This window comes from Aspergillus ochraceoroseus (assembly GCF_002846915.1).
Source record: "Aspergillus ochraceoroseus IBT 24754 chromosome Unknown P175scaffold_3, whole genome shotgun sequence".
Classification (NCBI taxonomy): Eukaryota; Fungi; Ascomycota; class Eurotiomycetes; order Eurotiales; family Aspergillaceae; genus Aspergillus; species Aspergillus ochraceoroseus.
Window position 1 is genome coordinate 328,009 of NW_024468478.1, and position 12,642 is coordinate 340,650.

The 12,642-nt window shown below is 47.4% G+C and overlaps 5 protein-coding genes across 5 annotated transcripts; 1 reads left to right on the plus strand and 4 right to left on the minus strand.

Annotated features, from left to right (window-relative positions):
- Positions 1-1,299: 1,299 nt before the first annotated feature.
- P175DRAFT_0455913 (alpha/beta hydrolase) lies at positions 1,300-3,105 on the minus strand (the record flags this gene model as incomplete). Its single annotated transcript, XM_040894611.1, has 2 exons — positions 1,300-2,538; positions 2,609-3,105. 2 exons carry the CDS (start codon positions 3,103-3,105, stop codon positions 1,569-1,571), a joined length of 1,467 nt encoding a protein of 488 aa, XP_040752791.1. The 3' UTR covers positions 1,300-1,568.
- A 319-nt stretch (positions 3,106-3,424) lies between these two features.
- On the minus strand, positions 3,425-4,695 carry P175DRAFT_0476455 (J domain-containing protein). The gene has a single exon (XM_040895276.1). The coding sequence runs from the start codon at positions 4,601-4,603 to the stop codon at positions 3,722-3,724; it is 882 nt and encodes a 293-aa protein (XP_040752792.1). The 5' UTR covers positions 4,604-4,695; the 3' UTR covers positions 3,425-3,721.
- Positions 4,696-4,881: 186 nt separating this feature from the next.
- Positions 4,882-5,859, plus strand: P175DRAFT_0455920 (putative FHA domain protein SNIP1; the record flags this gene model as incomplete). Its single annotated transcript, XM_040894612.1, has 1 exon — positions 4,882-5,859. The coding sequence occupies exon 1, from the start codon at positions 4,894-4,896 to the stop codon at positions 5,857-5,859; it is 966 nt and encodes a 321-aa protein (XP_040752793.1). The 5' UTR covers positions 4,882-4,893.
- Positions 5,860-5,999: 140 nt separating this feature from the next.
- On the minus strand, positions 6,000-6,515 carry P175DRAFT_0435431 (uncharacterized protein; the record flags this gene model as incomplete). Its single annotated transcript, XM_040893729.1, has 2 exons — positions 6,000-6,181; positions 6,278-6,515. The coding sequence occupies 2 exons, from the start codon at positions 6,513-6,515 to the stop codon at positions 6,000-6,002; spliced, it is 420 nt and encodes a 139-aa protein (XP_040752794.1).
- Positions 6,516-7,517: 1,002 nt separating this feature from the next.
- Positions 7,518-12,369, minus strand: P175DRAFT_0530899 (LipA and NB-ARC domain protein; the record flags this gene model as incomplete). Its single annotated transcript, XM_040899823.1, has 5 exons — positions 7,518-10,879; positions 10,996-11,131; positions 11,204-11,289; positions 11,357-11,990; positions 12,070-12,369. 5 exons carry the CDS (start codon positions 12,367-12,369, stop codon positions 7,518-7,520), a joined length of 4,518 nt encoding a protein of 1,505 aa, XP_040752795.1.
- Positions 12,370-12,642: the final 273 nt, after the last annotated feature.

The following is a 12,642-nucleotide window of genomic DNA, read 5'->3' on the forward strand; positions in this document are numbered from 1 at the left end:
GAAAATTTTATAAAAATTTAATAAATTTTATATAAGTAAGTTCTTTAAAATTTACTCTATACTTAAAGTATTATACTTACTTTATATTATTTTTTAGGTAATCTATAATATAGTAAATTTTAATTATATTATTTTTATAAAGTTTCTCCTATAACTTAAAGTAATTTTAGAGATTTTCTAGAAAGATATTAAGTTTCTTTAAGTTTTATACTTTAAAGAACTTAGGTTTAAGTATTTTCTTCCTACCTATTTATATAACTTATACCATATATTAGGCTATATACTATAGCTTATTATCTTTTATTAATTTAATAAATTAATACTAGAAAGTTACTAGTACTATTAAACCTTTCTTAATAATAATTTCTAGGATTATAATTATAAATTCTATAAAATTTAGATCTATTATTTCTTAGAAGGAGGAGTAAGTAGTCCTTCTTATACTTGCTATATTACTTTACTTAGTTAAGAAGTACTTTAAATTATAAGTATCTTACTAGCAAGGTACTTGGGTATAGGTAGTATTAGTAAAGGAAGTAAAGCTATATAGAGTATAAGAATAGTAGAAAGGTATTAGAAGTAATAAAATAAAGTACTTGCCTCTTAGTACTTTAGGGGTTATTATATTACTATTTATATTGCCTAGTTAAGTTACTGGCATGGTGCAGGTGACTTGAATGTTGCTGTTCTCTTAATTACCCTTGGTTACTGGGTATGTGGTTCGGCATGTGGTTCGGCATGTGGTTGCATGTCACGTGGTCGCCGTGACATTGAATGCCTACTTGAATGCCTACTTGAATGCCTGCTAATACCTGCTTCAATGCCTGCTTTAATGCCTGCTAATACCTCCTTTAATATCTACTTTAATACCTATTTTAATTCTAACTTCCATACTTACATTAATATAGTAGCTATCATACTAATATGCAAGCCGCCGAGCGTAGCGAGGATTTGAGGCTAGTAATATCTATAGAAGTCCTAGAGGCCCCTCTAATAGTAAATTATTAAGGCTGTGAGATCCGGCTCCTATAGCACTTTTAGACTAATTAAAAACTATATATAGAGTCCTAATAATAACTATATTTATCCACTAAAAGATCACGCGATAATAATAATTATATATGGTTGAATTGCTTCATATTCAATATTACTGGTGGTGGTGAAATCAGGCATCAGGTGGGACTGGGTATCAGGTGATCACCAACTGTACTACATTCTTGTTCTTTCAAGCTGTCATTCTTTTCCACCACACAATTCTCCTTTCTTGAATCTTTCACCATGTCAGCGACTCCTTGGAATCTCCAAAAGATTTATTCCTTCCTTACAGATTTCACTAGAGCCTCGCTTTATCCCTCCTCTCCTCCTCTCCCTTCGTGCTTGTCTAGATGTTAGGAGGATACGGCATGTCCTCTACTCTTTAGCTATGTCGTGATTTTCGGTAAGATCCATGATATTAGTTAAGTGTCCTGTCTAATATCACTATAGAGCGCATCGTTTCCTTACACTTAAGATTTGTAGGCTTGACGGCTGATCCGAGATATGCGCAAAGGAAAGGGTATCAATGAAATCTAAAGCTTAGCCTTCGCAACCCATTGCTTCCTCAACTCCATCTCACCCTGCATCCGCCACTCCGCAGAAGTTTGCAGGAGTTGATCAACCTCTTCATCTGTCAATGGACTAACGTCAGGTAAAGGAATTTCCCGATTCGAGGTAGCTTTAAACCCAATAAAAGACAATTTCCCAGAAGGCGTGACTTTTCCTGCGACAGCGTCACGACAGAACTTCGCCATGCGGTCGAAGAACTGGCTCCCAGAAGATGTACCTGGGAAGACAAGTCCGAAGCAGTGTGGCATGCCTTCAAACTGCTCTACAACGACAGGAGCCCCGCCTTGGTGCATTCTACGAGCGAGAATTAGGTCTTCATCGGAGAGACCCTCCTCACCCGTTGAGATGAGAATCGGGGGCGCGTCCTTCCAGAGGTGCTTTGGTGCCGCGAGAGGCGATACAAGCGGATGTAAGATGGCATCGGCGTTGACGAAGTAGTCAACTCGCGGCGGGGAAGTAGGCCAGATATCGTCTGCTGGGATGGAAGGAGGCACCCAGGCTGTTTCAGGGGTTTGCTTGGGAGGCGGGAGGTAGTCGAATTTGGCATTTGAGAAGACAGAAGGCATGGAGCGCGTTAAATCGCACCAGGGGGAGCTGGTGGCTACACCTGCGGGAGGCTCGATGGGGATGTCGCGGCCGTGGAAGCGGACGCGGTGAGACGTGCGATGGAGGGTTAGTAAGGTCTGCAGGAGGACCAGACTAAGATTTCCTCCAGCGGAGTCACCAGCAAGCACGATCTTGTTGGCAGGCACAGGGGCATGGAGTGATCCCGGTGGTGGAGAAATAAGGGAAAGATAGGCTACAAGAGCGTCTACTAGGGCTGCTGGGAATGGGTGCTGAGGGGCCAGGCGATATCGAATTGATAGAACTGGCGCACCTGTTCGCTTGGACAGCTGGGATGTTGGAAGACGGTGTGTACAAGGGTCCATGAGGCTTGAAGAAGGAGGCCAAACTTAGAGAGCCTATTCCGTCATCTCGGGGAACACAAAAGGAACTAACTCACTAGTATGCTCCTCCATGGAAATACAAAATAACCATGTCCTCCCTCGACTCCTTTTTCAACTCCGCATACTTTTGCTCCTCGGACATCTCAGGCTGGGGTGCATTCTTCCCCACACCACGACGATAACCCGTCCATTCAGCCTCAACAGGCACTACACCGGGAAGATCGAACGTTTCGCCGCCCAATTTCAGCTCCTCAATTGCCTTGATCACGGCTTCTTGGACGTCGTCGAGCTCCGGCTGAGGAAATTTCACCTTAGAAACCCATAGCGGGCCTTTGATGCCAGGGTCACGCATGGCCCGCTTTTGCTGTTTACTAATGGAGACAGCACCATTCATGAACGAACGAAGAAAAGTGACTGTTAGCTCGGTACGGAGATCCTGTTTTCCCGTGGCTGGAGATTGGCGGATGCTATGCAGGAGAATTGTTCTCACGATCAGTGGTATCCTTATGAGGAGCGCCATGAGTATGGCAATGGGACTACCGAGGGCGCTCATGGCGACGGGAGAGGGAATATTTTCCAAGCTGTGCTGTGTTCTCACAGGGGGGGATTGCCAACTGTTAGGTGGCTAGACATAACTAACAGGCGGATAACTTTGCAAAGGAGGGAAGGAAAAGGATGGAAGAAGAGGGGATAGAAAATCGGTAAGGGACCAAGCAGGAGAAAGAGTGTGGAGGGCGTGAAGATTATTGTCAGAGCCGCGGCATTTACACCCGTGGGAATCCACACAATGTATTATTCACATAGGATTATTATTCTTGTTTTCTCGTGGTAGAGAGAATCCAGCTTTTCATGAAATAGTTTCATTTACAAAGCGATATTGGATTTTTAATCTTGGTTACTCTTCGACTTCTTCGACTATAACCTCCATTTCAAAACTCCCTCGATTCATATAGAAGAGTGAGGCTAGTCCTACATCCTGAAGAGGCCTCACTTGAACGACAAGCTTCTTCGAAATCCAGGAGAGTTAACCTGTTCTTATGCGATTGAAGTATGTATGTAGTAAATAGTCAACCAGTGAGCTATGAATTCTATACTTTCCATATTTCCATTCCTTCCCCAGACCGCCAGAATGCTGCAGACAGGATGGAAGGAGAAATTATGATTAAACCTTAAGAAGTATGTTTATATTCGCGGTTTTCCTTGGTCTCCTCCTCTTCAGCATCTTCAGAGGAAGAGTTGTTGCGGACGTTGAGAACCTCGCGATATACAGGCCCCTCCTCCTCCTTCAATCCATATCCCGAAGGATCTCGTCGAATGAGGAAATGCTGCACCTTTGCTTCGGAGCTTCCCAACTGATTCACGGTATTTTTCCGTCGTTCATTGAGGAACCTCGTAGACTGCTCATTGAGGTCGCGAAGTCTATCTTCGTAACCGGTGCTGAGCTTTCCAATCCAGGATGCTTGCACCGCACCCCCGAACAACACCAAAAGAACCACAAAAGCCGAGAAAGTCCGATGATCAACTATAGTCTCCTGCCTGGGTGCATCACGGTTATACCACCGTTCCCAATCTTCCCAAGTCGCATTGTGAAAGATCGGTCCGTAGTTACTTGATCCGGTCCCAGCCCAGGACGGAGTTGGCTGGTGGTTCCCTGCGGGGTGAAGATGCCATCCCGTTCCACATCGGTCGTAAGCTGCCCGTCTGCTCGGATTCGAAAGAATCTCGTGCGCTGCAACGACGATATGATACCGCTGCAGCCTCCGCTCCGGGGATATATCTCTGCACAATGGATGGTCATTGCAGGGCCGGTCAGGATGGTAGATCTTAACTAGCTCGTAGAAGCGGTGCTTCGAATATGGCGCGCGCCGGTCTTGTCCAAAGACATCGTATGGGGTAAATGAGGGGCTAGAGGGCCATGACAGTTCTTTCTCCAAGAACCCTCCTGGTGCTGTGGCGTAAGGCCTAGCTATAGAAGCGGGCCAGGATCGAGAGTAAGATTGGCCTAAGAGCTGCAATCCGTTATAGCAAATGATATGAGGTTTCTTGAGCATTGCCGCATGATTTCAGAAGAGGAGTGATAAAAAAAAAAGACCCCCCTCCTACTGGGATATCTTCAAAGGCATGCAGAAGAGAGAGATGGTGGGTTTGTTTGATCTGGGGGTTGTGAGAGCTTCTCCGCCGAACTTCCGATCTCCACCACCATCACGTGGGCGCTTTGGAGCTTCGTCATTTTTCAATTTCCTTTGCTCTCTTTTCCATCAACAGAACCGCAACCTGGCCACCATCTCACAACATGCCTGACCCCATGGAAGACGTATCATCTGATCGCAGACGATCGCGAATGCCGGCCGACTCTCTAGATCCCAATAGCGATCCGCGGCGGCGGCGGTCCCGTTACGAGGATGAGTACAGCAGCAGCTCTCGCAGACGTGACGACCATCGGAGTTCCCGACGAGATAGTCCTCGAAGGACATCTTCTCGCAGCCCCTCAACCCGAATTAACCATAGAAGGGAGTATGAACGCCGTCATCCTGAGCGATCGGAGCGAGCGGAAAACACAGATGACGGCCGCAAAAGGCGCCGACGTCGATCCCCAGAAGAGCGCTCGCACCGAAGACATCGCAATCTTGACCCCCATAGCTCTAAGGAAAAGCCATCGCGAAGGCACCGGAGCTATTCGCGGTCTCGGTCGCCTGAAAGACGTTCCCGAAGTCCTGCGTCACGCGCCCCAGCACGCTCGAAAGGTCCGCTACCCTCCCAGCAAGACGCGTATAAGACGGAGGTCTCACAGGATGGAGACCTGGTCGCCCCTCCGCCTGAGAAAGAAAAGCCTAATTTTGCAAATACCGGGCGCTTGGCCGCCGAAAGTAATACTGTGGATGTGAACGGAGGAACGGTGGTTCTCAAGTACCATGAACCCCCTGAAGCGCGCAAACCTCCCGCAAAGGAGTCCTGGCGTCTCTACGTGTTCAAGGGCAAAGATTTACTGGAAATGGTCGAATTGAATGAACGGAGTTGCTGGCTGATTGGACGTGAGCGATTGGTGGTAGATTTCCCTCTTGATCACCCGAGCTGTTCCAAGCAGCATGCAGCCATACAGTTTCGCCATGTCGAGAAAAGAAACGAGTTTGGAGACCGCATTGGGAAGGTCAAGCCGTACCTAATCGATCTAGAGAGTGCCAATGGCTCAACAGTCAATGAAGGCCCGGCTCCTGCTGGACGATACATCGAAATCCGAGACAAGGACGTGCTTCGGTTTGGCTTGAGTTCTCGCGAGTACGTCCTCATGCTCACCCAGCCGGATTAGATCGAACCAGTTCCAGTTACTCAAGGAAGAACGGCACAACGAAAACAATATCCAAAGTTTGTCATTCAGTAAATACCTTAAATAATGTACAGTACTATACTCGAAACAAAAAAGCCAACCCGCAATGAAGAGACCAGACCCTATGACTTCACATTGTCTGCAGCCTCCTTCGCCTTACCCTTGACCTCACTCAGCGTCTCTTGGGCTTTACCCTTACCCTTCCCGGCCATCTCGGCCGCAGCACCCTTCAACTCCGCCGACTTTTCCTTGGCCTGGCTACCAGCCACGCCAACGGTCTCCTTGACCTTATGTGCCGCAGATTCTACCCAGAAATCAGTATCTCGTTCCCAAACCAAGGACAGAACAAACCCGGTATTGAAAAAAAAAAACAAAAAAAAACAAAAAAGTGTCTACAAACCTCCAGTCTCGATCCCCTTCACCGCAGCATCGGAAACAAGCCGATCAGCTTTCTTCAGGGTGCTCTTCGCAGCGTCCACGGGTCCAGTCTCCCTCTTTCTTGTCGAGGAGATCGATCTGTAGGACCCCCCAATAGCCAAGACAGGCGTAGTAGCGGTGGTTGTTTTACACACACCAGCTGCGGGGTTCATCAGTGCAAGCGCACGAACAGATGGAGCGCAGCGCGTGAGGAATGACATGATTTCGTTCGTTGATGAGAAATTGATTTGGGATTTGGGGATTTGGGGACTTGGGGACTTGGGTATGTAACGGAGATTGTATTGTACAAATTAATATATACTGAATCTCGTCTCGTACCTCCTCCAATATATAGGTAGCCCATCTACTGCGTTGCCAGTCACAACGTCATACATGGCAAGTGCGGGTTGTAGTATGGTTGTCAGTCATGACGTCGCTTACTCCGTACAACAAGGCAAAGAAAGGTTAAGTAAGGTAGGCGCCATCGTTTCTCCGCCTCCCAAGAGGTTGTGCAGTCTATGACAGACAAATGAATGCAACGAACCTATAGATCTACAAGACGAAGAGGCGGGTCTCCTCTTACTTGGTTTCTTATGTTCTTGTCAGTGGGGAACTACGTGGGTTTATATCTCTCTAGGGAGATAGAGCCACGGAATGCTTCAATAATATTATAATCATTAGGTTTGTATCCCACCAATAGTAGAGTAACGTTATTTATATGCTGATACTTGAAACAAAAACCAGGAGGATATCAACATTTTTCAAATAATTGAGAGAAAAGTAATCCAGGAAACCTATACCATACCATATTATATTATACCTTGGCCCCCTGGAATCCTCCAACTCACAATTATGCATGCGTTTCTAGTCTTTCATGGTAAGTAGATACTCCCAGTCCAGTAGTAAAATATGCTTCTCTCTTTAAAAGGCCCCGGGATGCCATCCAACACCAGTAAATATGCAGTATATGGGCTTTGATGTGCCCGACACCATCTAAACTTGATGCTTCTTATGCCATTGTTTCCTGTCAGTTTTACCGTTCAGCCAAAAAGGTGTCCAGATAGCCATTTCTAGCTGATACAGTATTATTTTTGGTCCACATTTTCTTGTCCAAATCTTTTGTTCTTATTCTTCTTCTTCTTCTTTTTTTTTTTTTTTTTTTTTTTTTTTTGGCCAAATCAGTGATATGATATGCCGGAATACTCCACAGCATATTTCACCCTTCAAATATCTAATCCTAACCCATTAAATCCCGGAGAAGAGGGTGAGCTCCCGCTTCGTGCTCGCATCTGTAGAGGCCAAACAGCTGGCTCCTGCGCAAGTAGCGGTCCTGACCGATTGTCGTGATAGATTTGATACTGCTGCCGTGCTTGAAGCTGGTATTGATGACGATATCCCTCTAATCGTTGGCGGGCATCGTGCAAATCCACGCGGTGTGCACCAAAGTGCACCGATGAAGCCGTGGGAGGATCCCACACAGGGTCTAGATTGCTCACATTTGTATCCAGTGGAGGAATCGCCCGCTTTGTAGCGATGCCAGCGTACGAGGTATCAACATGGAGGGCGCTGGTGCTAAGGAGGGGTTGCCGTGGGTACTGTCCTAGGTCTGATACCCAGCTTCCAGCCCCAGACAGCGTTTGCTGTTGGGGTACGAAGTGGTGCGGGCCCGCAAATTGCAGATGAGAGGGTAGTGCTGAGGGTCCGGGGGGGTGGCGGGATGGCTCGGTTGACCAGGAATGATGAGACTGTCCGGAAGGGCCGCGGGACATAGGCTCTAATGCAGGATCAGATGCGTAGCCGGTAGATACGTCTAGAATCTGCGAGGATGGTGGCGAGGCCCCCGGCATGATGGCAGAGGGGTGAGGAATTGACCTGAGGTTAGTTGAAGTCTGGCTGAGGGCCAGCGTAGAGACTCCCTTTCCTCGCCGCGGGACTTGGATCTCAATGTTACTATCGTACGGGAGGCTATTGAGAATCGATGGCGTGCTTGCGGACATGTCGGCCAGAGGCGCAACTCTCCTTGAAGCAGATATGCGATGGCCATTATACCGTGAATCCGGGGCAATTCTCAGGTCCAGGGCATTTAATTCCTGCAGCAAGCCCTGATCGGGTTCGCTATACGTCGACTGGCTTAGTGGATCAGCCTTGAATTCCGTGGACAGCGACGAAAACGGCACATTGCTATGTAAGGACTCGACAGAAGATCTGCTCTGTCCACCTGAAAATACAGGGCGCGTACGCCCACCAGGCGATGAAGATGACCGCTGTTTTGTCGAGTTCAGCTGGTCTTGAGAGAACCTCGACGCTACATATGCATAGGTAATGACATTCTCCTTGTCCCTGTCTTGTCGTACAATGCTCGCATGCGCCGGAGGTGGGCTTGCCTTCTGTACTGCTGAGAGTACCTCGGATGCAGACACAAGGGGACCGGCTTTCCGTTTGTCTGTGTCGCTCACACTTCTCCATTCCGCTGGGGTCCTTTCCAATATAGGGGCCGCTGGTCTTGAATCGCGGATATGGCGAGGAAATCTAGCGGTCGACTTCGATTTCCTTGGCTTCGCTGGCTTATTTCTGGAAGGATTTTCAACAACATGCCAGCCCTCATCATCAACCTGCTGTGGAGGACTAGAAGCTTGAGACGACCTTGGCCTTTCAGTGCCTTGACTAATTTGCGACATCGCTGGAGAGGTTCGTGTGAAAGCCTTTAGCCCTTCATCGTCAGTCAAATAGCCGTCATACTTATCACGACTCGCGTTCCTATAAATATGAGGGATAATTGGCCCTAAGTTTACGTGATGTGGTGACATGCGCATCTCCTGGGGTGATTCCGCCTTCGAAGAAACCACATCGCTAAAGTCCCAAGTTAACTGACGTGACGGTCCATCAGATGTCGTAGACTCGGGGAAGGAAGAGGAGCTGCTCGACCGGTCAAAAACGGATCGATGCTTGCGGATTGATTCCTGCGAGGAGCTTGGAGAGATTCTATCGATCTCGTTGCGGATGCTCTTTACAACTTGCTTCAGCTCATCCCGAGCCTCGCGAACAATATCGTAGGAGGTTTTCTTGGGGAAATTCTTAATCAACTGTGACGCATGGGTCTCATACTCGCGGTAATCTTTTACAAGACCGCAGTCATCGACCCGGTCCATTCGACTCCTCGCGTTCCCGTACGACTTGCAGAAGACCCGAGTAGCCACAACAAGCCATGAATCATAATATCCAGCATCGGTGTTGCCAGAATTGCCTAAGTGCAGTCGCCCCTTGAGTTCCTTATCCAGGATTTTGAGCTCATCACGGCAGAATCCTTGGACAACGCTGTGGATTTTGATAACATCTGACACTCCGGAGGTTTGATACGCGGAGAAAAAGCCCTCCTGGCTACTCTCTGTTTGTGACTCGGATAATTCGGGAATGACTGTCTTCATATCTACAGGACACTTTTCAAGCCGTGGCGACGAAGATATTGGATCAAGCGGATATATGTCGGATGTTCTTTCAATTAGGCCATAGCGGATCAGGATCCCTAGTGTCGTATCAAAGTCGCCTCGTTCACCATGCCTGCTGCTCGTCACAATTTCAATATTCCAGGCATCTAGGAAGGATTTCCCAAGGGTGATGAGCCCGACAGGGACATGGTGGCCCAAGAAGGATAATAGATTTATGAGGTTAAGAGCGGCGAAATGCTCCCTCCGGTATAAATCATGCATAATACTCAAGAATGGCTCTGCAAGTTTCTCATCCGTCAAATGGGAGTCGATGTGATACTTCTCGATTGGCTTATCTGTGGCACTTAATCGATGGCTAATAGCGTGAATGGCCAGGGGAAGACATTCGTAGTGATTGACCACCTCAGTTGCTTTGCGAACCTGCTCTGCAGTGGGCCTCTTAATCCCGAGATCTTTGAAGAGCAGCTTGCACGCATCTTCAGCCTGCAGGGGAGATATCAGGAGACAGTACGGTTCGTACAATCGTTGCTTCTTCCGCAATGTCTTGTCAACAGAAGTATAAATAATGCTGCACCGCTCTCTAAACGGAAGGAACTGCTTGAAATGGTTGATTTCTTCGTCATTGCCAAAACTGATTCCATCAAAGACAAGCAACCATTCATCGCGAGACTGTAACCAGTTGCGAACAGCCTCGACATACTTGGTGGATGATTTGGCATCAGCACTTTGAAACTCCTGGCCGTCTGTTAATGTTGCAGCTTGGGCAATGTCCCATAAGCACTTATATGTTGACTGACAGGACTTAGCGTCAACCCAAAAAATACCTCCAGGGTAATGTTCACGATGAGTCCAGACGTATTGTCGTGCGAGGTGCGATTTCCCTGAACCAGGAACTCCACATATAAGAACAGCCATAAGATTCTCTGCGCGCTTCTTAGCTTTGAATAATCTGGCATGTAAGACATCAATCTCTTTTTGCATGCCAAAGAAAGAGGCGTTTCGGTGAAACCCCGGGGGCACCACCCAAAGATGCTGCCAGGATCGAGCCAAAGTTAGAGATTTATCTATACTGCCGGCCATATCTGATACGGAGGATGTTTTGTTCTCTGGCGGAGGCAAATACAGGGGGTGTGCAGGAACTAGCAGACGAGTCAGCAAAATCTGACTTCAAGGAATTTCTGCTCAGGTTTATGCTAGGGTACAGGAGAACGCTCAAACTTAGGGGGAACAATTTATCAAGGATTTCTCGTAAGACCATCAGAAGAAGGAGCATGAAGAAGAACTAAAAAAAAGTCATGAACTGCTAACTGGCCGTATCTCCGCCCAAATAGAGGCGAGGTGATAAACCTGAGTAGCGAAAGCTTCCCGTGCCAATATCTCATGTTCTCCTCCTAGAAATGCAAAATATGGGTCTTCGAGGACGATTCAGTGTCATAGGGCTCCTCGATTTCATGTTCCCTCACAGTAATAGAGCGCGGCACAGTTTCTGGGGCCAAGAAAGTCTTACCAGGAGCAGGACGATAATCCGGCACACTTGGGCCTTGTGGGACTAGAGTCAGTATTAGTTACGCTGGTTTACTAATTCAGAATTCAGGTAGGTCTCTGGAAAGCCGTACCATCCCCAAATATCTCCTTGGCCCTTTGTGTTCTGAAAATCATCCGGGTCTTCTCCTCCTCGTTCCACCTCTGATGAATCGTAGTTGGCGCGTCTTGAGAATATCGTAAAAGCGCTTCCGCAACAGCTTCATATCCTGGAGAATTCTCGTCGTCGAACTTGCACATATGGATATGATCTGCCTCGATACCCATGCGCTCCACCCCATCTGCGTAAGGAGCCGCCGATGTTTCGTCAACAATCAACTCTCGTGTTCCTTTGACATCGGTCGACAGGGTCTCATGGAAAAAGTATATATGAAAACGGGGGATTATATCCGTAAAAAGACCGTTAATGTTCTGGAGTGTCTCATTATTGGTTCTGAGGGCTTTGACCAAGTGGGGAGATGTCTCTATGAACTTCTTTGGGAGTACGGCGGTACAGATATTCTGCAGCAATAGGCCCCATTTGGCAACGTCTGATCCATTGTGGGGGGTCCCGAGAAAGAGAATTCCGTACGTAGAGACATAAATCGATCGTAAGTGTTCGATCTTCTCATTTGTGATACTTCGAGAGTAGATCAATGCCCGCTTCACCACTAATCCACCGAGTGAGTGGCATACAAAGATGATTGGTCTATCGGAGCATCTTTTTAGCTATGGTCACTCTGTCAGCCACGAAGTCAAGAGGCAGATAAACATAAATAAATAAAAAAAAAAAGAGAGAGCGACAGACAGTTCTATTGGCCGCCAACTGAGCCGCCAGAGTCTCAGAATGGTTGAGAATCCGATCGTTCGACACCCCATCCGTGAAGGCTGTCACATTTGCATTATATCCGTACGTGAGGATACGAACTTGACTCGGCAGAACCTGTGGCAGCAAATCGACTGGCCAAAATGTTGATGTTGTCTTGGAAGTCCAAGTTCGGTGCGGGTGACCGTTCAAGCCATGCACAAAAACAATATCAACGAGGGGTTTTTCGGGAGACTGGTAAACTTGAGTGAGTCCGAATTCTTTGATCCGCGAGGGATCCATCGCTGCGCTGGTGGTTGAGAACCAGCAAGATTCTCAAGACGATACGAGCGAGACAAACTTGAATGAGGGGTAAGAAGAGAGAAGGGGGAATGCAGAGAGAGAGGTCTTGGGATGAGTAGCTTCCTATAAATGTACGCGCTTACACAGTTGGTCAGACGGCTGCAGTTCCCCCCGACCTGCAGAACTAAGGAGGAAGGAGAGAGAGCCTTACCTCGTCTCTAATAAGTAAGTAGATAGTAACTAATAAGTTAGTGCTAGAAGCCAGATGACTAG